Source organism: Periplaneta americana, chromosome 6, assembly GCF_040183065.1.
Source record: "Periplaneta americana isolate PAMFEO1 chromosome 6, P.americana_PAMFEO1_priV1, whole genome shotgun sequence".
NCBI lineage: Eukaryota > Metazoa > Arthropoda > Insecta > Blattodea > Blattidae > Periplaneta > Periplaneta americana.
In genome coordinates this window covers 178398890-178421991 of record NC_091122.1, presented here as the reverse complement: position 1 = coordinate 178421991, position 23102 = coordinate 178398890, and the positions used below count along the sequence as shown (strand labels likewise).

General features: G+C 33.9%; 1 protein-coding gene across 2 annotated transcripts in view; it reads right to left on the bottom strand.

Moving 5' to 3' along the window:
• The window catches only part of LOC138702079 (G-protein coupled receptor GRL101-like), a 929248-nt gene that overhangs the window by 72858 nt on the left and 833288 nt on the right, over positions 1 to 23102 (bottom strand). For both annotated transcript variants that reach the window (XM_069829620.1, XM_069829619.1), the window contains exon 11: positions 2844 to 2963. In XM_069829620.1, coding sequence (XP_069685721.1) covers positions 2844 to 2963 — 120 coding nt within the window. The remainder of the gene's footprint in view (positions 1 to 2843; positions 2964 to 23102) is intronic.

Sequence of the window (23102 nt, the reverse complement as noted above, 5' to 3'; positions counted from 1 at the left end):
TCATATGACATATTTTCATCCTCTATGTGAGAGGAAAAAACCCTAAAGTTTTGACATACATTTTTGTTACACTCTGTATGCAGTATAGATTACCATTTAATTGCTAATTATGACTTGAAATGGTTCTTTACTTTTCTTTATAGTACATTTTAATGCATTATCATTATTATTATTATTATTATTCATGACTTATTTCAATGCGTTCATTAGATACACTTAAGGGGTTAGGTACAGCTTACAGTAGTAAAATTTTGGAAATATTCAACATTTTTTCCTCCATTACTGTATCTTGTACAATAATGAAAATTAATATGTGTAAAACACTGTTCTTCTGCTATATGACAAAAATATTTTACGAGTTAAAAAAATTATTTATTTATTTATTTTTATTTCAGTTCACTGTGCAGTGATGAAGCGTTTTCCACATAACTAAAAAACATCCAACATTCTGTGATGAAAATTTGTGTGTGTATTTATGCATGTCATATCTGAAATATGATGCAAGATTACTTCTCTACCACTGATAAATTGACTTATAAAAATAAATTTATAAAAAATGGCCAAATATCAGTATATTCTTCTAACATAAAAAGATTAATGAATGTAGTTGAAAGAGCAATGATATTGTGAACATGATTTTCAGCAATAAAATAAAGATAGAGAACATGAAAAAGTTAAAAAGTTTATGAGTTATGAGGGAAACGCTTCATCACTGTACAGTGAACTACCACCATTATGAATTTTGAAAAAAAAAAAAATATATATATATATATTTTACACATATTAATTTTCATTATTGTACAAGATACAGTAATGGAGGAAAAAAATGTTGGATATTTCCAAAAGAATTACTGCTGTAAGCTGTACCTAACATTACAGAAAATTGTTTTTATGCTCGACCATGCCGAAATGTAGTAATTATACACTTGGTAGCAGTCCTTTAATGCATGTCATTAAAGTACACCTATTCATTAAAGTTCAGGTTTTCGATTATTCCCGGATATGCAATCGAAAGACGAGGGAAACGTCACGGAGGCTGGAAATCCAATACTGTCGCAGAAGGTTATGTTCTGTTACTATAATTAGCGTTAATTGCAAATAACATTCAAATAAATTCAATTTGTCATCTCGTTTTTCAATTCTAAATCAATTTCCAGGTTATACATTCTCTGCATTACATCAAGGTCAATGACATTATTGTTCCTCGGAAAAAATCAATACTTTCGCGTCTGCGCACATCTCACAATTCAAGAGCTATGAACAAGGTCACGTCCGATCTTCTGTCAGATACAAATAAAATGTATACTTCTGAATAATTTAAAGTTAGAAATATGGTCGAGCATAAAAAGTCGTATGAAACTTGCCTATAATGGTAATAAAGGCGCTCTTATGAAAATTATGACACTCGCTTACGCTCGTTTCATAAACAAACGTACTTGCGTCTTAATTACTATCATTATAGACTCGTTGCATAATGTACTATTATTTTTCTTAATTCCATTAAGCTAGTTCCTATGTAAACATTACACACAATCACAGGAATTTCCTGAAATCGTTTGTCACTTTTTTGCCTTGAAGTTGACGTTGATAATAGCGAGAAAAATAGTACACTTCGATTATTGCGACGTTTTGTTCAGTGATCTCAGGATTGATTCCGCTCAGAAACTACAGCGTGTTCATAACGCGTGCGTCCGCTTCATTTGTAATGTTCGATACTATGATCATATCTCACCTTCTTTCAAGAAGTTATCATGGCTTAGGTTACATGAGAGGAGAAATCTGCACTCACTTTCTCTCTTATATCGAATTATGCACTCTTCATCCCCCTATTATTTATTCGCTCGATTTCATACTCTCTCTCGCTATCATAATATTAATACTCGAGCACAACGCGATAACACGCTAGAAATTCCACTTCACTCATCGTCTCTGTATTCCTCATCCTTCACTGTTGCTACCTCCCGTCACTGGAACTCTCTGCCGCCTGAAGTCAAGGGCTGCCGAACATTGAATTCTTTCAAATCCAAGTTAGAAAATTATCTTATGACGAGTTGCCAAACTAACTTACTATTATGACAAGTGTTGTATTGCATGTTTCCACGTATTCACATTTTTTTTTATGTTCTAATGATATTCAACTTATTTTATATTTTTGTTTTCATATTTTCCGATAATGTTATATCTCTAATGTGATAAGTTGAGCTATATATAATCTTAATTTTCCTTATTGTGTGTACTTAGAAATATTGTATTCACTGTATACTTTGTATTGCACTATTTTATTACTACTATTAGTATTATTATTATTATTATTATCATTATTACTATTCTTCTTTATTATTATTATTATTATTATTATTATTATTATTATTATTATTATGAATAATTGTCTTTTTTTTTGTATGCCTCATTTATTTTGACCTGCTGTTCACATATTATTATGCTTTTTTCTTTCTTTCTGTATGTTATATATTATGTCTGATTTCTTCTTATTTGTTGTTTATTTTTTATTATTATTATTATCTTATTCAGTTTTGTGTGTAAAATTGTAGTGTAATTTGTTAATTTGTAGTGTTTTTGCAACGCAGTCTTTACTCCTGGTTGAGTGTTAGAGAAGGCCGTATGGCCTTAACTCTGCCAGGTTAAATAAATCATTATTATTATTATTATTATTATTACACGCAAAACACAATCAGCGGCCGATGGCTAAAGGAAGAAAGAATACATACGAAGGAGTAGATTGTCGTGAATTCGTTGAATGATCAGCGCTAGACAAATCAGAGCTGCAGTTGGTTAGAATTCACATGGGACATAGCAACGGACGTAGCCAGAGGGTTACTCACCGCAGCCATGTTCGTCATTGCCCTCCAGGCAGTCCCACTTGAAGTCACATTCCAGAGCCTTCGGCAGCGAGCGGTTGTCTGAGCACACGATGCTCTCCCCGATCACGTCCAGGTCGTCAGCTGAAACAAATACACCATGCGCACATTTGATATACAACACAAGCAAATTACAGTGTTCAGGACACGGTATCTTGGCGTAAATGTATGCTATTGCTACTGAACATTATTTAAAACAAATTTACTACGCACTATTTGAAAGTGTTATTAGATATGGATTACTTTTATATGGAAATAGTTCTGACCTTCCAAACATTCTGTTACTGCAGAAAAAGGCAGTTCGTATTATAACAATGTCACCACCCAGACTATTATGTAGATCTCTTTTCAAAAATGAAAAGATTATGACAGTCTACAATTATATATTTTTGAACTTTTAATGTATGTAAACAAGAATATTACTAATTATACAAGTATAGTAGATCTGCATCGCTATGAAACCAGAAATAATGATCAATTAAATGTACCACATGACAGGTTGCAGAAAACACAATCGAGCTATGTAATTACTGCAATAAAAGTATATAATAAGATACCAACAAATATAAAGGCACTTAATGAAACACAATTTAAATTTCAGATTAAGAGAGGGCTACAAAATAATCCCTTTTATAATATGAATGAATTTTTTGAAAATGATGCAGTATTTTAATTAAATTTTATTATTTCTTACTCTTTTAGTATTTTAAACATTGACAAATTGTTTTTTATATTATTTCATTGACGAGGTCTCTTGTATTCTTGTACCTTCAGGCAAATAAAGAATATGAATATGAATATGAATATGGATACTATTTACTACTGAGCTGTTAGGGCGCACAGCTTTAAGGTTGCCGATCGTGGCTTCGATTTTCGTTTAGGACTTAAGAATAATATAATATAATATAATATAATATAATATAATATAATATAATATAATATAATATAATATAAGATATAATATAATATAATATAATATAGTATAGTATAGTATAATATAATATAATATAATATAATATAATATAATATAATATAATATAATATAATATAATATAACATAGTATAATATAATATAATATAATATAATATAATATAATATAATATAATATAATATAATATAATATAATATAACATAGTATAATGTAGTATAATATAGTATAGTATAGTATAATATAATATAAGATATAATATAATATAATATAATATAATATAATATAATATAATATAATATAATATAATATAATATAATATAATATACTATAATCCGTGGCGCCACAGCACTTGAAGGGCCCAGACTGACCAGCCGGTTGCTAGCCTCACGTTCACATACCGAAACAGAGGTGGACGATCATCCACCATATTGGAGGTATCGTGTGGTTAGCATGATGATCCCCTCCAGCCGTTATAGCTGGTTTTCGCAAACGGATTTCGCTACCTATCGTAGCTCTCCAAGTTCATTACGATGCTGGGTGGGCACTGGTCCCATACACTGACCGAAATTTCATGAGAAAATTTCTTTCCCCATGAGGACTCGAACCAGTGCGCATTCCGTAACACGAGTCCTATGCAGGATGCCTTAGACCACGACGCTACGGCGTGGGATAATATAATATAATATAATATAGTATAATATAATATAATACCGGGTGTTTCAAAATGAATATCGGGGTTTCAAGGCTTTGTAGTATTTATTACATTTATGCTCGACCATGCCGAAATGTACTAATTATACACCTGGTAGCAGTCCTTTAATGCATGTCATTAAAGTACACTTACTCATTAAAGTACAGGTCTTAACTCAGCTTACATGTGTTTAGCCAATGAGAAGTCAGCTTTGTACCGTTATAAAACCGCAAGTATCGATTATTCTCGGATATGCAATCGAAAGAGAATTAGCGAAAAGTCACGGAGGCTGAAATCCAATACTGTCGCAGAAGGTTATGTTCTGTTACTATAATAATTAGCGTTAATTGTAAATAATATTCAAATAAATTTAATTTGTCATCTCGTTTTTCACTGTCGAATTCAATAATCAAAGTTATACCACGTTTAATGGGATTACACAAGGTCAATGACATTATTGTTCTTCGGAAAAAAATCAATACTTTCGCGTCTGCGCACATCTCACAATTCACGACCTAGAACAAGGTCATTTCCGATCTTGTCAGATACAAATAAAATGTATACATCTGAATTAATTTCAAGTTAGAAATATGATCGAGCATTAAATGTCGTATGAAACTCGCCTATAATGGTAATTAAGAAGCTCGTATGAAAATTATGAAACTCGCTTGCGCTCGTTTTATAAACATCCATACTCGCTTTCTTAATTACTATCATTATAGGCTCGTTGCATAATGTACTATTAACGTACAATCATAAATAATACACCAAATGAAAGAGCAACTCAAACAGTTTGCTACAAGTGCTCAATGTGAGCATCATTCGTCACATCGAGTCGATAAGCGAGTTCTTCCCTAGCCTTGATCAGTGTGCCTGCAGTAATTGTTGCAACAACTGCTTCAATCCTCTGTCTTAAGTCTGGTAGGTCAGCTGGTAGTGGAAGTACATACATACGATCCTTTATCTGGTGAACGTGGAGGCCATGCTAAACAAGCTGTGTAGGCTGTAGAGCTTGTACCAACTGCAACCGATAAGGACGTAGTTGTAAGCGTCTCCTTAAAATTCTCCACACTGACGTCGCTGGAATTGCTAATTCACGACTAGCCTACCGAACAGATTTCTTGGGGCTACGCGTGAAAGACTCTCTCACTCGTTCAACGCGCTTTCTAACGGCAGACAGAGGAAACAGTGCATGCGCATGCATGAGTACAAAACTGTTTGAGTTACTCTTTCATTTAATGTACTATTTATAATTGTACGTGAAATGTAGTAAATACTACAAAGCCTTAAAATCCCGATATTCATTTTGAAACACGGTGTATAATATAATATAATATAATATAATATAATATAATATAATATAATATAATATAATATAATATAATATAATATAATATAATATAATATAATATAATATAATATAATATAATATAATATATCAGACAATAAGAAATAAAGCTGTGCTAGAAAGATAAGTCAAGAAATAATAATGCTGAAACTGATCAGGAAAAAAAAAAGTAATTGGCTGGGTCATTGGTTAAGAAGAAACTGTCTCCTGAACGGAAGAAAAGTTCGGGGCAAAAGAAGATATCACATGATAGACAACATTAAGAAATATGAAACGGATGTGGAGACTAAGAGGAAGGCGGAAAAGAGAGAAAATGTGAAAATGCTGGGTTTGCAGTGAAAGATCTATCGTTGTGCAAAAAAACTGTAAATAAATACCGGTATATCAATGTATAAGTTAACATAATAGAACAGTTATAAACTATTTTTAAACTAACACCACGCATATTGGCAAGTAGTCATTTGCGTCTCTGCCCACTTTTTAGCGGTTATGATGAAAATTCTGTTCTGAGATTGGGATAGCCACTAGATCGGATTCTGTTAGCCCCACATGATAGGATGACGTGAATATGGAAGTAGACAGGATGGATGGAGATGGATCTGGTGACACGAAATGAACCTAGAGCCCAAAACTACCCAGCATTTGAGGGAAAACTCCGAAAAAAACCTCAGGCAACTTGTCGCAACCATGATTATTAAATAATTTAACATATACATCTTGATTACACAACTTTTAACACCCTATCACTTCGGAATATGTATTATATGACTTTCTTGTGTTAAATTCTATCGTACATGGTTTACATGTTTCGACCTATTATAGGTCATCCTCAGAACTGGTCGTTGTTAGTTTTGGCGTCTCTTGTTTTGTTTCCTGTGAGGGTGTGTTTGTGTGGTGTAGTGTGGAGTCAAAGAGTGTGTGTGTTCTGAAATTGAGTTGTGTGTTGAGAATTTCATTGCGGTGTGTTTTTGTGTGCCTGTATATTTTATATTGTTCTAGTGTGTTTAGTTCCTGGCTTTCTGGTTGGACGTGTAGTATTTCCATGTCTATATTGACGTCTCTGTAGGTGTGGTTAGCATTTGTGATGTGTTCTGCATATGGTACACAGACTACTCAACATACCAACAGGATTACAACGAAGAGATAAACACAATCAAATAAATAGCACAAGAAAACGGATACAACCCCAACATAATAGACAACATAATACGTAAGACAAAACATAATCACAAAATACATAAGAATACAACACAAACACAAGAACACAAAAAATACATCACACTAACATACGAAAACAAAAACACACACAAGATTGCAACCTCGTTCAAGAAATTAAATTACAACATCGCATACAGAACAAATAAAACTCTACAAAAACATATCAGCACACAAACAAGACAAACAAACAAATACAACCACACAGGCGTATACAAACTCAAATGTAACACCTGCAACAACTTCTACATAGGACAGACAGGCAGATCATTTCAAACACGTTACAAAGAACACATCACAGCCACAACAAAATTACAAAACACCTCCACATATGCAGAACACATCACAAATGTCAACCACACCTACAGAGACATCAACACAGACATGGAAATACTGCACATCCAACCAAAAAGCCAGAAACTCAACACACTAGAACAATATGAAATATACAGACACACGAAAACACACCCCAATGAAATTCTCAACACACAACTCAATTTCAGAAAAAAAAAAAAAAAAACACACACACACACGCACGCACGCACGCACGCACGCACGCACGCACGCACGCACACACACACACACACACACACACACTCTCTCTCTCTCTCTCTCTCACTCTCTCTCTCTCTCTCTCTCTTTTTAACTTCACATTACTCCACACAAACACACTCTCACAGGAAAAAAAAAACAAAAGGCGCCAAGACCAACAACGACCAGTTCTGAGGATGACCCATAATAGGTCGAAACATGTAAACCAGGTACGATAGAATTTAACACAAGAAAGTCATATAATATATAATCCGAAATAATTTAAGCTGTAATGTAAACATTATATTGTTTGTTGTAGACAATAAACGTCATACTTTCCAGCTCTTTTTTTTTTTGGCGTAGGGGTATCAATAATACTAAGATAGCAAAGGCCTAAGCATGCTGTCAAGTAACCGGGGGTGAAATTGCCTAGAATTTATACTGAATTTAGGAAAATGTGACGCATCTGCTTTAATGTAAGGGTGATTGCGTAAAATAAGATATTGAACGGTTTCCTGTGTAGGAAACGAAGCTTGAAAAATACATTAAACATACGGTGCCAAGTAACGTATCCCCCGGGATCGGCCGTATAAATTTAGCTGTTACGTCATTTTGCGTTGCGTTGCTAAGGAATACTGCGAGGTTACATATGCAGGTGTTTACAGTGATAAATCACTGTTCTCGCTCGGAATGCATAATGAAGAGAGAGTATTAGCCGCCAACACCGGCCTGCGTTCAGCGCCTGAACGTGTGCACCGACACCTAGCGGCGTTTACTGCACCAACTGTTTTACATTACAGTATGCTATTACGCAACTTAGACTGCTTTGTTAGACATTATAGTTCACTTAGTGGTATGAAAACACTATTAAGCCAGTGATTGCATTTCGAGGCTCATACATACATACATACATACATACATACTATCATACATACTGTACATACATACATACATACATACTGTACATACATACATACCGTACATACATACATACATACATACTGTACATACATACATACATACTGTACATACTGCACATACATACATGCATACATACATACATACTAGGAAAAGATCAGGAGACGACAAAACACTGAACATCTACTTAAACAATAAACGTCTGGAGCAAGTATCCGAACTAAAGTACTTGGGTATCTATCTCGATAACAGATTTAATTTTGACAAACATGTAGATTACATTACAGAGAAATGCACTCCGATAATAAACATGCTAGCAAGAGTAGCTAAACTCAAATGGGGTCTAGAACATCGGGCACTAAAAACCATATACATGGGTGCAATTGAACCAGTACTAACATATGGCGCACCGATATGGGAGAAGGCCTTAACAAAACAAAACAACTTAAGGAAATACCAACGTGTTCAAAGACTAATGAACATAAAAATAGCGAAGGCATTTAGAACACTTTCATATGACGCCTCATGTGTAATAGCAGGAGTTCTTCCAATTCGTCTAGTCATAGAAGAAAAGGTCAGAATTTATAGAGCCACCCACAAAAACATGGAGTACGATGCACCTCTGGAAGTGATTCACTGGCCACACCCAGCTGAAGAACCACTCATAAGAGCGCCTATGGAGGATACGGCAAACAAAATAGATATATACACGGATGGAAGTAAAATCGGAGGAAAAGTTGGAGCTGCTGCCGTCATAATCCAAAACGACATGGTCATCCACCGATCCAAATACAAACTGCATGGAAAATGTTCTAACAATCAGGCAGAACAAATAGCAATCTTGAAGGTACTACAACACATTGAGAATGTAGAAATAACAGAAGAAACAGAGAATATTGCAGTAGTTAACACAGACAGCAAAGTGACACTGGACACTTTACAGAACAAGAATAAACATAATCCAATAATTGAAAATATAAAGAGAGAATTGAAAAAAATTGGAGAGACAGCAATGGACAGTTCTCTTTAGGTGGGTGAAGGCCCATGTCGGAATAGTAGGGAATGAGATAGCTGACCGTCTTGCCAAACAAGCCGCCATAGAAGATGAAGGGGAAATAGCTTATAACAAAATACCGAGAGATACCATAGTAACAGAAGAGAGAGAAAAGACCTTAAGAAAATGGCAAGAGCAGTGGACTATCTCAACTAAGGGCGCAATAACGAAATCATTTTCCCATCAATTAAAGATAGATTGAAGATAAATTTCCCTGTCGGGGCAGAATTTACTTCTATTGTGACAGGTCACGGCTTCACAAGATCGTACCTTCACAGATTCAAGATTATTCCAACTCCAACGTGCCCTTGCAGACTAAAAGAAGAGCAGACAGTCAACCATATAATACTAAGATGTGCCACACTGATAAAAGAAAGAAGAATCCTACGAGCTAGTATAATACGCACAGGTCAAACCTGGCCTCCACCTTTTGATCAGTTCACAACAGCATACCTCAAAAGCTTCAGAAAATTTATAAAATCCATAGAATTTGGCAAAATGTAACAGAATTGAAATGAGAAGTAATATTAACAATGATGGTAACCTAAAATATATAGAAGTACAATTAGGCAACACTTGTATCTATAAGAATTTCAAGATCGCAATCAAAATTGTAAATATCTTGTTCTCATAAATTATGTAACTAATTATTGTAATATTTATGTAAAGCATGTAGTATTACTCCAATGTAATGGAGCATGCTGATATACAAAAAAAAAAAAAATACTGTCATACATACATACATACATACATACATACATACTGTACATACATACATACTGTCATACATACATACATACATACATACATACTGTACATACATACATACATACATACATACATACATACATACATACTGTACATACATACATACTGTCATTCATACATACATACATACATACATACTGTACATACATACATACATACATACTGTACATACATACATACATACTGTACATACATACATACATACATACATACTGTACATACATACATACTGTACATACATACATACTGTACATACTGTACATACATACATATATACTGTACATACATACATACATACTGTACATACATACATACTGTACATACATACATACATACTATACATACATACATACTTTACATACTGTACATACATACATACATACTGTACATACTGTACATACATACATACTGTACATACATACATATATACATACATACATACATACTGTACATACATACATACATACTGTACATACATACATACATACATACTGTACATACATTCATACTCTACATACATACATACTGTACGTACATACATACATACATACATACATACTGTACATACTATACATACATACTGTACATACTATACATACATACATACATACATACATACATACATACATACATACATACATACATACATACATACATACATACATACATACATACATACATACATACAAGTGAACATAAAGTCTTTCCCTAGTTATAAACATTACTGTAAAACTACACTAGATACAGGGACATGGTCGCGGTTTTAGGCCTAGTGAATTAAGTGGATCGTCATTAATAAATTCTTTATTCTCAAAAATTTTCCTTAAATAACTTTAGCTTCCGGACTTTAATAATAATAATAATAATAATAATAATAATAATAATAATTCTTTATTTATACTGGCAGAGTTAAGGCCATAGGGCCTTTTCTTACACTCTACAGGTCACAAAGTATACAAGCAGTTTAAAATTTAACAAAAAGTTAAAGAACAAAATACTAACATATTACAAAAAAATAATAATAATAGCATAATAAAATCGACACTAAACAACATGAAAATAATACCATAAAGGAAAAAAGAATGTAAAATACATTGGAATATAGTAAAAGCAACTCATTTAGTACAAATGGTTAATATGAAAAACGTAAGGAAGAATATAACAAAATAGAATGTAATAAAATAATAATAAAAAAGAAAAAAAAAAGAAAATTAAATAAAATTTACAATAAAAGGCTATGATAATAAATTCATCAGCTGATAAAGAGAACAAAAAGGGGTAAGGAAGGAAAAGAAATATATAGCCTATAATAAAATTTTGAAATATTTCAAAGCAAAGATGCAACTGAGTTAACATATTCTAATAATACTTATACATTCAGTCAATAGAGGAAGTCATGAAATAAAATAGAGAGAATTATATATACAGGGTGTCCCATTTATCTTGACCACCCAAAAAACTTTCTACACAAGCACCAAATGGTGTTTGCGTACAAAGTTATTCTGGGTGGTCAAAATAAATTAAACATCTTGTATATACAGAATGAACCGTAAGTAATCTCATTAATTTCATGGGGTTATTTTTTGAGATTTTTCAAACATAAAAGTTTAATACAATTTTACTCGTTTTTGCTTCCTTTCCGAGATAAAGATTCTTTTATAAGAAATATTTCATAGCGTGTTTTGGGAAAGCCATTGATTTAATTCCCAATATTCTCAGTCAATTTAAGAGAGCACTGTATTATGATAATAAATGTCTGAACGAATTTTAATTTTGTCTTTCAAATATACAGATATTTGATCGGAACAAATGTAACATTTTAAAATTCCTTTTCAGAACGAAAAGTTCACACACACGACCACACTAGTAACTGCTAGAAGTAGTGTAGGAAATTTAGCAGTGTATAGTTTTATTTATGAATTCGAATTTTCGTCGCTGCTAACTAGGCTACTAATTTTTACACTTCTAGTAAGTAACTGCTAAAAGTAGTAGGCCTACTTTTATAAAACAGGCCCTGGGTTTTGGAAGTCTGTTAAAGTTTTGTAAACTTTAATTATTTGTAAAAATGTCATACACGAGTTGCCTGTGGTTACAACACTGCAACTGCGCCATCTACAAATACTATAAAGTTGTCTGTATTATTTTGTTACGTCCTGTGTTTCTCTGTTGAAGATAAAATTAGTCTTTGTGGTTTTCCTTTGTACACCCACGATCTTAATAGACTGGAAGAGAATGTAAATCCTATCAACTTCGTAATTTTAAAATACAACGATTACAAATCCCTCAATTTGAGCAATATGAAGTTAATGCAAAGTAGGTCATAGAGAAAGACGCAGATGCTGTCGTCTCAAGCTTCATAGGCTTATAAGACTGAAGAAAAATGCCGCGTGGATGTATAAGAGGCGGTACTTAAAAGATTACAGCCTCGCTCCATCGTTCACTCTGGGGATTACATTCACGGGCTCTAGATATGCTTGATGACCAGATGGCTGTTTACCTATTCAGGAATGTGTCATTCAAGTTGACGTGATGTGATCCTGCATATCATATCCACTCTTTATTATGTTTGTCAAACTTTTTTTTCTTTTCAAATTATTTAAACGGAGACTATTTTAACAACCATTTTTATTTACACGTGCTCCTTTTCAGTGGCGTAGATACAGGATGATAATTAATTAGAGCGACAAACGTTTGGGTAAGATAAATGACCTTAGTTTTGGCGTTGTGTGTTAGGGAACCCGTAAGCGGGAACGCCTGGTTCTACTGAACGAGCTAACATGGCATTATGATTGCTCGATCTATCAAGAAGAAAAAGAGAATGTTACTATGGACGAATCATGTCCGTGGGATGATCGAATGGTCTAGGTTAGAGGCTTTTACCTGTGGCCCGCGAAATACTGGGGTTAACCTAAGACATGTGGGATGCCTGAATATACAGTGAACCTTGGCACAGTCGACTGGTGAGAATCCGCCTAGTCAGGGATTAACGTAACGGTTCACCTAAGTTGGACGTAAAGTTAGAGGTTCACCTCACCATCAGGATGATGATGATAAAATAATAATATGTAATATAATAATAATAATAATAATAATAATAATAATAATAATAATAATAATAATAATAATAGTATTGAATGTAACCTAACCTAACTCTGCCAGGTTAAATAAACCACTATCATTATTATTATTATTATTATTATTATTATTATTATTATTATTTTCCGTTTCTGTATTTATAGGATAAAAAACTAGGCTTGGATCTCTTCTTTCTTTATCTTCAATGCAATTATGTCTACGGTTTGTTATTTTATCTTCAATTGGGAATTTCTGTCCAATTGTTTCATTTGTTACCCAAATAAAGAAGGTAAACATGCGAATTGGAAACTAGGCAGTAGAGCAAGTGGACAGCTTCAAATACTTGGGGTGTACTATAAGCAGTAACATGAGCTGCTGCCAGGAAGTCAAAAGGAGGATAGCAATGGCAAAGGAAGCTTTTAACAGAAACAGGAGCATCTTCTGCGGACATCTGGAAAAAGAACTAAGGAAGAGACTAGTGAAGTGCTTTGTATGGAGCGCGGAATTGTATGGGGGCAGAAACATGGACATTACGACGAAGTGAAGAGAAGCGACTGCAAGCATTTGAAATGTGAATATGGAGAAGAATGGAGTGTGTGAAAAAGACAGACAATAAGAAATGAAGGTGTGCTGGAAAAAGTGGGTGAAGAAAGAATGATGCTGAAACTGATCAGGAAGAGAAAAATGAATTGATTGGGTCACTGCTTGAGAAGAAACTGCCTACTGAAGGATGTACTGGAAGGAATGGTGAACGAGAGAAAAGTTCGGGATAGAAGAAGATATCAAATAATAGATAAAAATAGGATATATGGATCGTATAAGGAGACTAAGGGAAACGCAGAAAATAGGAAAGATTGGATATTGCCGGGTTTGCAGTGAAAGACCTACCCTTTGACAGAAAACTATAATAATAATAATAATAATAATAATAATAATAATAATAATAATAATAATATAATAATAATCGTCTGAATTATGATATTTTAGTCAATTTTTTACAATGCACCACGTGATTTTGGGTGGCATTTATGATTGACGTTACTGACACACAAGATAATAGCGTCACCTTCTTTTCATCTCGTCGGATATCGGTTCCTATTCAACAGCTTTTGAATGTTCTGATCAAAATTTTGAATCATTGTGTGTACAACTTTGTGACTAATACAAGCACCGGCATTTAAAATTTCTTTGGGTTAATGCAAGGATGTACTGGAAGGAATGGTGAACGAGAGAAAAGTTCGGGATAGAAGAAGATATCAAATAATAGATAACAATAAGATATATGGATCGTATAAGGAGACTAAGGGAAACGCAGAAAATAGGAAAGATTGGATATTGCCGGGTTTGCAGTGAAAGACCTACCCTTTGACAGAAAACTATAATAATAATAATAATAATAATAATAATAATAATAATAATAATATAATAATAGTCGTCTGAATTATGATATTTTAGTCAATTTTTTACAATGTACCACGTGATTTTGGGTGGCATTTATGATTGACGTTACTGACACACAAGATAATAGCGTCACCTTCTTTTCATCTCGTCGGATATCGGTTCCTATTCAACAGCTTTTGAATGTTCTGATTAAAATTTTGAATCATTGTGTGTACAACTTTGTGACTAATATAAGCACCGGCATTTGAAAATTTCTTTGGGTTAATGCAAGCAAGAATGCTATTCTAGTGAATTACTGGAGAGTCTCACTTTATGAGACTGAAATAGGATGAATATTGAAGACCTTATCGTCACCAGACATATACATCACCGGTTTATCGATTCTGTCGGGTGCTTAATGTTATGGGTTTATAATTAATCTGGTGGGAGGGTCCAAATTTACGAGGTTCATAGTCGTAACATGAGATATTTCATTAAGAAGCTGAGAGGAAAGCTTAGCTATCGCTTTAATAAATCCTAGCTGTAATTAGTTTTGAGTGTGTGCTTTTATGATTATTTTTCAGATAAACTTACAGTCTAGTATATACAGTCACGAAGCTCAATACGTAGGGAATATGCATCCATAGATAGTTGCTAACCACTAGGATCGCTACTATCGCCTCATTACAGACAATGCGAAATAGTACCGGCACAGTCTTTTGTTCCTAGTACCCTCAACAACTCAAGTTTCGTGACTATATTTACCAGACTGTGGTATTATCTCAAACAAAAGAGTGCCACATCTGCAGTTCTATCTTTTAGTCTCTTATTATTCGAAGTTTTAAGAGAAAATGTAATGGTTTGTGAAGTCAATTTCGAGATTTTCTTTTTACAAAAATACATAATCACAGCATTTCTAAATGCGAAAAAGTATTTTTGGTGAGTCTGTTCGTCTTGTCCCTGCACAACAGTTTTCCATATTCAGTATTTATGAGTCAATTCGTTGGATTTTTCAATTCATTTGTTTGCTTCTCCGTAAGGGAAAGTATAGATGAAATCTGACAAAAAATTTGAAACAAATGTGATTTTCTGTTTTTATATTTTTAATGAGTATAATCTCATTAGATTCTAAATCTAATTTAATTTTCGTCCTAGTGAACATTTAAACAATATAAAATATTCAAAGGTATGCCAGATGAAGAAAACACTAGTTATAATTTAAAATTTGTTTTTCTCGAAAGTATTTTTATGCTCGACCATGCCGAAATGTAATAATTATACACCTGGTAGCAGCCCTTTAATGGACCTCATTATTAAAGTACCTATTCATTAAAGTTCAGGTGTTCCACCAATCATAAAACACCATTGTAGCAATATGAAAGCGCAAGTATCGATTATTCTAGGATATGCAATCGAAAGACAACTAGCGAAACGTCACGGAGGCTGGAAATCCAATACTGTCGCAGAAGGTTATGTTCTGCTACTATAATAATTAGCGTTAATTGTAAATAATATTCAAATAAATTCAATTTGTCATCTCGTTTTTCAATGTCTAAATAAATTTCAAGGTTATAACACGATTAATGTTTATTTTACTCTCTAGATTATATCAAGGTCAATGACATTTGTTTCTCGGAAAAAATCAATACTTTCGCGTCTGCGCACATCTCACAATTTACGAGGTATTGCACAAGGTCAGTTCCGCTCCCCAGTCAGATAAGAATAACATGAATACTTTTGAATAATTTCAAGTTAGAAATATGGTCGAGCATAAAAAGTCGTATGAAACTTGCCTATGGTGGTAATTAAGACGCTCGTATGAAAATTATGAAACTTGCTTGCGCTCCTTTCATAAACATACTCGCGTCTTAATTACTACCATTATAGGCTCGTTGTATAATGTACTATTTTATTAGGCCTACATTTCTCAATATGTAAAACATTCTACGTGATGGAGTTTTGAAGCAGTTTGCTTCAAATTTTCAACGTAATTATACTCATAAAGTACAACTAAAAATTTGTCATATTAATTTTTTTGTATTTTTTATATTTCGTAAGTTATTAACTGATAAGTATGAATAAATTACAAAAAAAAAATAATAAAATTAGTATTCATCACGTTCAAAAATTTTTATTTCCGAATTTAATAAAAACTGAACAAAATCATATGAAAAAAATGTCTTTAAATATGAAACGAATAAAATGCATAGCCTATTTTTAAAAAGTGAACATTTTCTACCTTCATCGTGTGGAACATTTATATAAAATATTTCAAATAGTGTAAAATAAATTATATCTCAAAAATGGTTACACTGATAAAAATGAAAATTGCACCACTAAATATACATTAGGAGAGGCACATCTAGTAAAAATTTCAGCTCATTAGTGTCAAACCGAATTTAGAAATTTCACCTATACTTTCCCTTAAGAATTCTAAAAAAAAGGTATCCCCGTAACATGCCGTGAAGGCACTTGGGGGGCATGGAGGTAGAGCCCCATGCTTTCCATGACCTCGGCACTAGAATGAGGTGGTGTGGTCGGCACCACGCTCTGACTGCCTTTTACCCCCGGGAAAGACCCGGTACTCAATTTTATAGGAGGCTGAGTGATCCTCGGAGCCGTTTTGAAAGTTTGGCAACGAGAAAAAATCCTGTCACCACCTGAGATCGAACCACGGACCTTCCATTCACTAATTCCAATCGCTGTAATAGTTCTTTCATACACTTAGTGACGGATATCATAGGTTTACCGCATCTTACATAGTCATATTCTGTCTGAAAATACTCGTGAACCAGGCATGCAAGCTCTTTATTTTCGGAACGAATATGGTCCCCTCTTCCACCAATTAGAACTAAATATAATTACGCATAAGACAAAACTTACAAGTTCACAAGACCGCAATTCACACCAAATTGCTTGAAACCACAAAAACATCAGCGACTTTTATTTCAAAACTCCCTATACCTGCACCACAAAGAGTAACGTGCAGGTTTTCTAGGAAAATGGCCAAGTAGCCACTAATACTATTTTTTTTCTCTTTTTCTGTTTTCCGCTTTCTTAAACTAGTAGGGGAGAAGTGGGTACAGTGAGACAGGGAGAACAGTGAGACATTTTTTATTAGATGGTAAATTTTGATGTTGAAATGTTTGTAACAGTGGAGTTGTATGTTGCATGAGTAAAGTAACAGTATTTTCATAGTCGATTTGATTCTAGTTATATAGGTGAGTGATGAAAAAATAATTCGTAATTTTTCACTCTAGAAGTAAAATTTTGGCTTGTGTTTAATGAAGGTTATATTGGATATAATAATTAAATAGAAATATGAATGTTTTGTTACCTAATACTATGGTATTTGAACGTTATGTTTTGCAAAGTTTCGTCTTTCTTGTTTTGATTTTGAAGTGATGGCGTCATTTTTAAACGAACTATGCGTAAAGGGAACAGTGAGACATGCCATTGAAGGGTACACTGTGACGTCTCACTGTTCCCATGTATCAATGATTTGCAAAAACAAACTGTAATTATATTACATTTACCAGTAACTGACATTAAAAATGAACATACTAGTAACCAATTTAGGAACGGTAGCTTAAAATAATGGATACACTACATTTTAATGGTTCCTTAAATAAAAAAATATTCAAAAAATTAAAATAATATATATATATTAAAAATAATAAAGAATTAAATTAAATTCTTTTAATTATAAGCTTTGTTGTCACCAAAAATTCATTTTATTTTTTAGCAAAAGTTTGAAAAGCCATGGAAAATTCACTTTTCCAAATGTTCCAGATGTTTCAATGGTTTCGAAGTCAGACATCAAAATGATTCTAAATAAGTCAACAGAACTTGGCAAGATAAAGAGACAGCAAGCTTTCTTTTCTTTTTAAATAAATGTAAATCATTTCAATGTCCGTTAAAAGACACTGGTGTCTCACTGTACCCCCCTGAATGGGAACAGTGAGACATTTGCATTTTTTTTTGACAAACACACATTGTATATTATGTCCTTTATCTATTAACATTTCTGTTTATGTATTATTATTGTATTGTGTTGTATTGTATTGTATTTATTAACATTCCATGGTATTCATACATGCTTACAGCTAGAATATGGAACAAGTCAAAAAACTTAATACTATTATAAAATCTTAATTTATAGTCACAGTCTAGATGAAATATATATAGACGAGATTTACAATATAGTCTACTAGTACAACACAAAGTTTTAGTATCAATTTCATGAAGTGTTATTGAATGTCATGAATTCACTTACAGAATAGAAGGCGTGAGAAATTAGGTACTTCTTTAATTTGGCCCTAAATAATTTTATGTTTTGAGTTTCATTTTTTATATCGATAGGGAGGCTATTAAAAATTTTTACTGCCATATAACGCACTCCTTTTTGATAGCACGATAGACTTGCCGATGGAATATGAAAGTCATTTTTTTGACGTGTATTTATGCTATGAACTGTTGAATTAGTTACAAAGTTTTCACGATTACATACGAGGAATACTATTAATGAAAAGATATACTGACAAGCCTTGGGCATTATTTGTAGTTTTTTGAAAATAGTCCTACACGATTCCCTAGACTCCATGTTTTAATGTATATTTCTGTTGCACTTGATTTTAAAAATACTTGAAATTTCACTTGCATACATATGTCTTAATATTTTGTGTCTCACTGTACCCACTACTCCCCTACGTACACAACACCCATACCCGAGGCGGGAACTGAACCTACAACCCTTCGGCTCAAGCGATAGAGACATGCCGTGCCTTTACCGCTTGCGTCACCCAGGCCGGCAGGCTATTGAGGTCAACCCTCTCTATACGTGAAACGCAAAGATAAATTTCGGCGCTGGACCCTGGACTCATTTCGCCGGCATTATCACCTTTTTCTCACTCAGACACATTTCTCTGAACAGCCAGGAGAGAAACATGGTTTGTGATGTGCATGAATGCTTTGAGAGTGGAAAGGGCAAAATAACTTCCTCGATTTTCGAAACAGGCAAGAACTTGTAAAAACAGAGGAAGTAAAGTTCAGTATTCTCAATCAATAGGCTGACCCTTCGCGAACTGAAACCCTAGAAAGGACGAAAATGAAAAGCGGGTTACGTAAAGTACGATTCAAGTTTACGAAGTTGTAGGTTTCTTCTTATCGCTTCTGTTAATTGTTACTGTAGCCGTTCTGATATTTGCCCTCTTGTAGTCGACAGAAATTTGACATCAAACTCGACAGAATTATTCTCTAACAATCTGTTCGTAATTCTAGGTAGCCATTAGAAACAAGAAACTTGGAAAGATCAAGAATTAAATGATATTGGAACTGGACAAATCTACTTATCCTACGCGATGCATGGGATAACGATCCTGACACTTGAGAGTTTATTCCGGAGTTTGTGCGGCTTCAGACCTTCATAACAAAGGTTTTAAATTACAAACTCAGCAGCAGTCTTTTGGGTGCTGTTATTGCCATGGAAACCTTTTCTCAACTTGGGAAGAATATAGAATACTATTGTAAAAACACAAACACGTTATAATGCCCTTTGAGATTTCAGCTGCTTTGATGTCCTTAAAAATAATCCAGCTCACAAAGTAAACGCCTCGTCGACGGAAGGAAATTACATTGACATTTGAGGCTGACATCAGCTTCTTTCTGGTTCACTTCAAGTGAAATATTTCTAGAATATTCAAAGAAATGAAATTTACTAACAATTGTATAAAAGTTAACATAAACAGAAATGTAAACTTCAGTCCACGTTTGAAAGTAGTTTACGTTTGAACATGAAATGTAAAAAACTTTAATGAAATCCAACACAAATAACTGAAAAGAGATCTCTTGAAATTGAAACTCGTAAAGAAATAAACGGAAGAGAGAGAGCTTTCATATCATGAAGGGTCATTCATTCGGACTTCCTGCATTTGAATTCATAACACAATAAACAACTACTAAAACATACGAACACACAAAATAAATGGTGTCACAAAATGATAATTTTAATTTCAAACACTTATGGGTTTGACATTCGAAAAATCTGTTAATACCATGTGCAAGTTTTATGTGTAACATATCAGATGTCTAGAGCAGTGATGTAAAGCAAGCACATTTTTCTGACCTTGACGTCGTGCGCGGGCATTAAGCGCTAGATATGCTAGGAGGAATAAGCAGCCTGTTGGATTAAGAAAACAGTGGTGCACAAACTTCAAATGGAACGTGAAATTTTATGTCGTTATTTTTATATGGCTTCTTTCTGTTTGTTATTTTCTATATTGTCTTTAAAACAGAAGTACTAACACCTATTTCTTAGCCTAATATTGCAGTTGTGTTTTAAACGTTAATAACATAATAAAGAGTAAAGAAGGAATATTCACACAAATTCCATAATAACTACAACTATACTGTTCTAAGTGAATTAAACATAAAGAAAGTGTTATCCCAAAGAAAGACACTGAATATAACATGATAAGTTGAAATTGATATTGATGGTATCTTTAGCCTTATAAAAGTAATCAAAACAATATTCTGACAGCGACGTGAGATTCGAACTCACGACCAGCGAGCTCCTTCAGGGGAGCAGCGTAACCCGGAGTGAGACTAGTGGCCAACAGGCTTGGAGCTCACATATTTAGTTTTGTACAGCCCCCAACCCCTTGCAAGGACGCGTTTTGCGTACCTTTTAAATTTTCCTCCCAATTCTCCTTCGATTTTTCGATTTCGGTTCGGACGACCAGCGTCCCGCAAGAAAGCAGATCGCGCGGAGCACGGAGGGACGGCGCGCGGCGGAGAGTAGTGGGGAAAGGGGCCTACACGCGAGGGGAGGCTGCGCGCGCAGCTGCTACTTAACGCAGTGAACGGACCTTCCCGACTATTCCAGAAGTGCGTCGAAGTGGAGATATCCAGATAATTCTCTACACACCTGTAGAAATTTCTCGCAACTATGATTTTGCTATAGAAGAAGAAACGCCAGCGAACTCGAGCAGAGTTTTCAGTTATTCAGTCAGTGAGTAAGCCAGAGCAAGCAAGCCAGTCTTGTGTACCGGAGTTCGACTCGAGTGTGCGTCCGCAACTGTATCAGCATCCGAAGGCCTGAGTTCGAGTGCAGTGGACCGCAGTTGGAGGGACCTGAGTTCGAGTGCAGTGGACCGCAGTTGGAGGGACCTGAGTTCGAGTACAGTGAACTGTCTCTGAAGGTCTGTGGTTCGAGATACTGTGAACTCGAGTGACTGAGCTAGAAGAACTGTGAACTGAGAACTGATAGTTCTGATTTGTAAATAGTGCTTTGTAAATATTAGTTAAGATTAACAGTTCATTGTTGTTCGTACTAGTCCAAGTAAATTGTCATTGTCGTCGGTGGAGTGCTATAACGAATACTGTGTTGAGTGAAAATCCAATTGTTGACGAGAGCGGTTAAGGTGAATTGTAGAAAGGAATTATTGTTGGAAGAATAAAATCCCATTGTTGAGTGGAAAAAAATTCACAATATTATAGTACAAAGCAAAGTTGTCTAGGTAGTTTTAACTGTAACTAATATTACATAATAAAACTCTTATCGCATTATGGTTTTAGGTGATATTGGTGCGCAACTTTCTGTTATCAGAATATTAAATTATCTCGAAATCTCCTGAAGTTATAGAGCTGACGTTTTACCAACACATAGGCACATATCTTTTGTTTGCGATGTAAAAGTAGTTGCTTTGTTAATTCATTTCCTTACAAATATTTTCCATGCGAATATTTTCAAACATTTTAATACGCTATCTTCAGTAATACGTATTTACGATATATTAGATTTACGAAAACATTGTTTCAATACCTGTAAGGCTACTAAACAAACACATCTGAAAATTTCACTTTTCTGTAAAAAAAAATTGAGGAAATATTCCTTTTGAATAAAAAATCAAACTTGTGAAAAATGAGCATTAAAATTAAAACTTACATTCTTATAATGCACTTATACTTCTCAGACAAATCTAAAAATAAACATGGATACAGTTTTAATAAGTTCTCTTCCCTTTATCCATTGAATCAGTGCTGGCCATCCCTGAATATAGCTCGACCAAGCGGCATATACCACCTCTTTCGTCTGTCTCTTTCCTTTCCGCTGTAAAGCGCTCAGGCTCTCCTGGGCTCTAAAGCGCGCGCTTGCTCCTATGGGCATCAGTTGACATCACTGGTCTAGAGTATCATGTATTGTATTATGCTCATTTTTAATATCATCTATTTACAAAAAACAAGTATTTAATTATTTTAAAAATCATCCCCTCTATTCTCTCTTATATCTGTCCATATACAGTCCCATCCT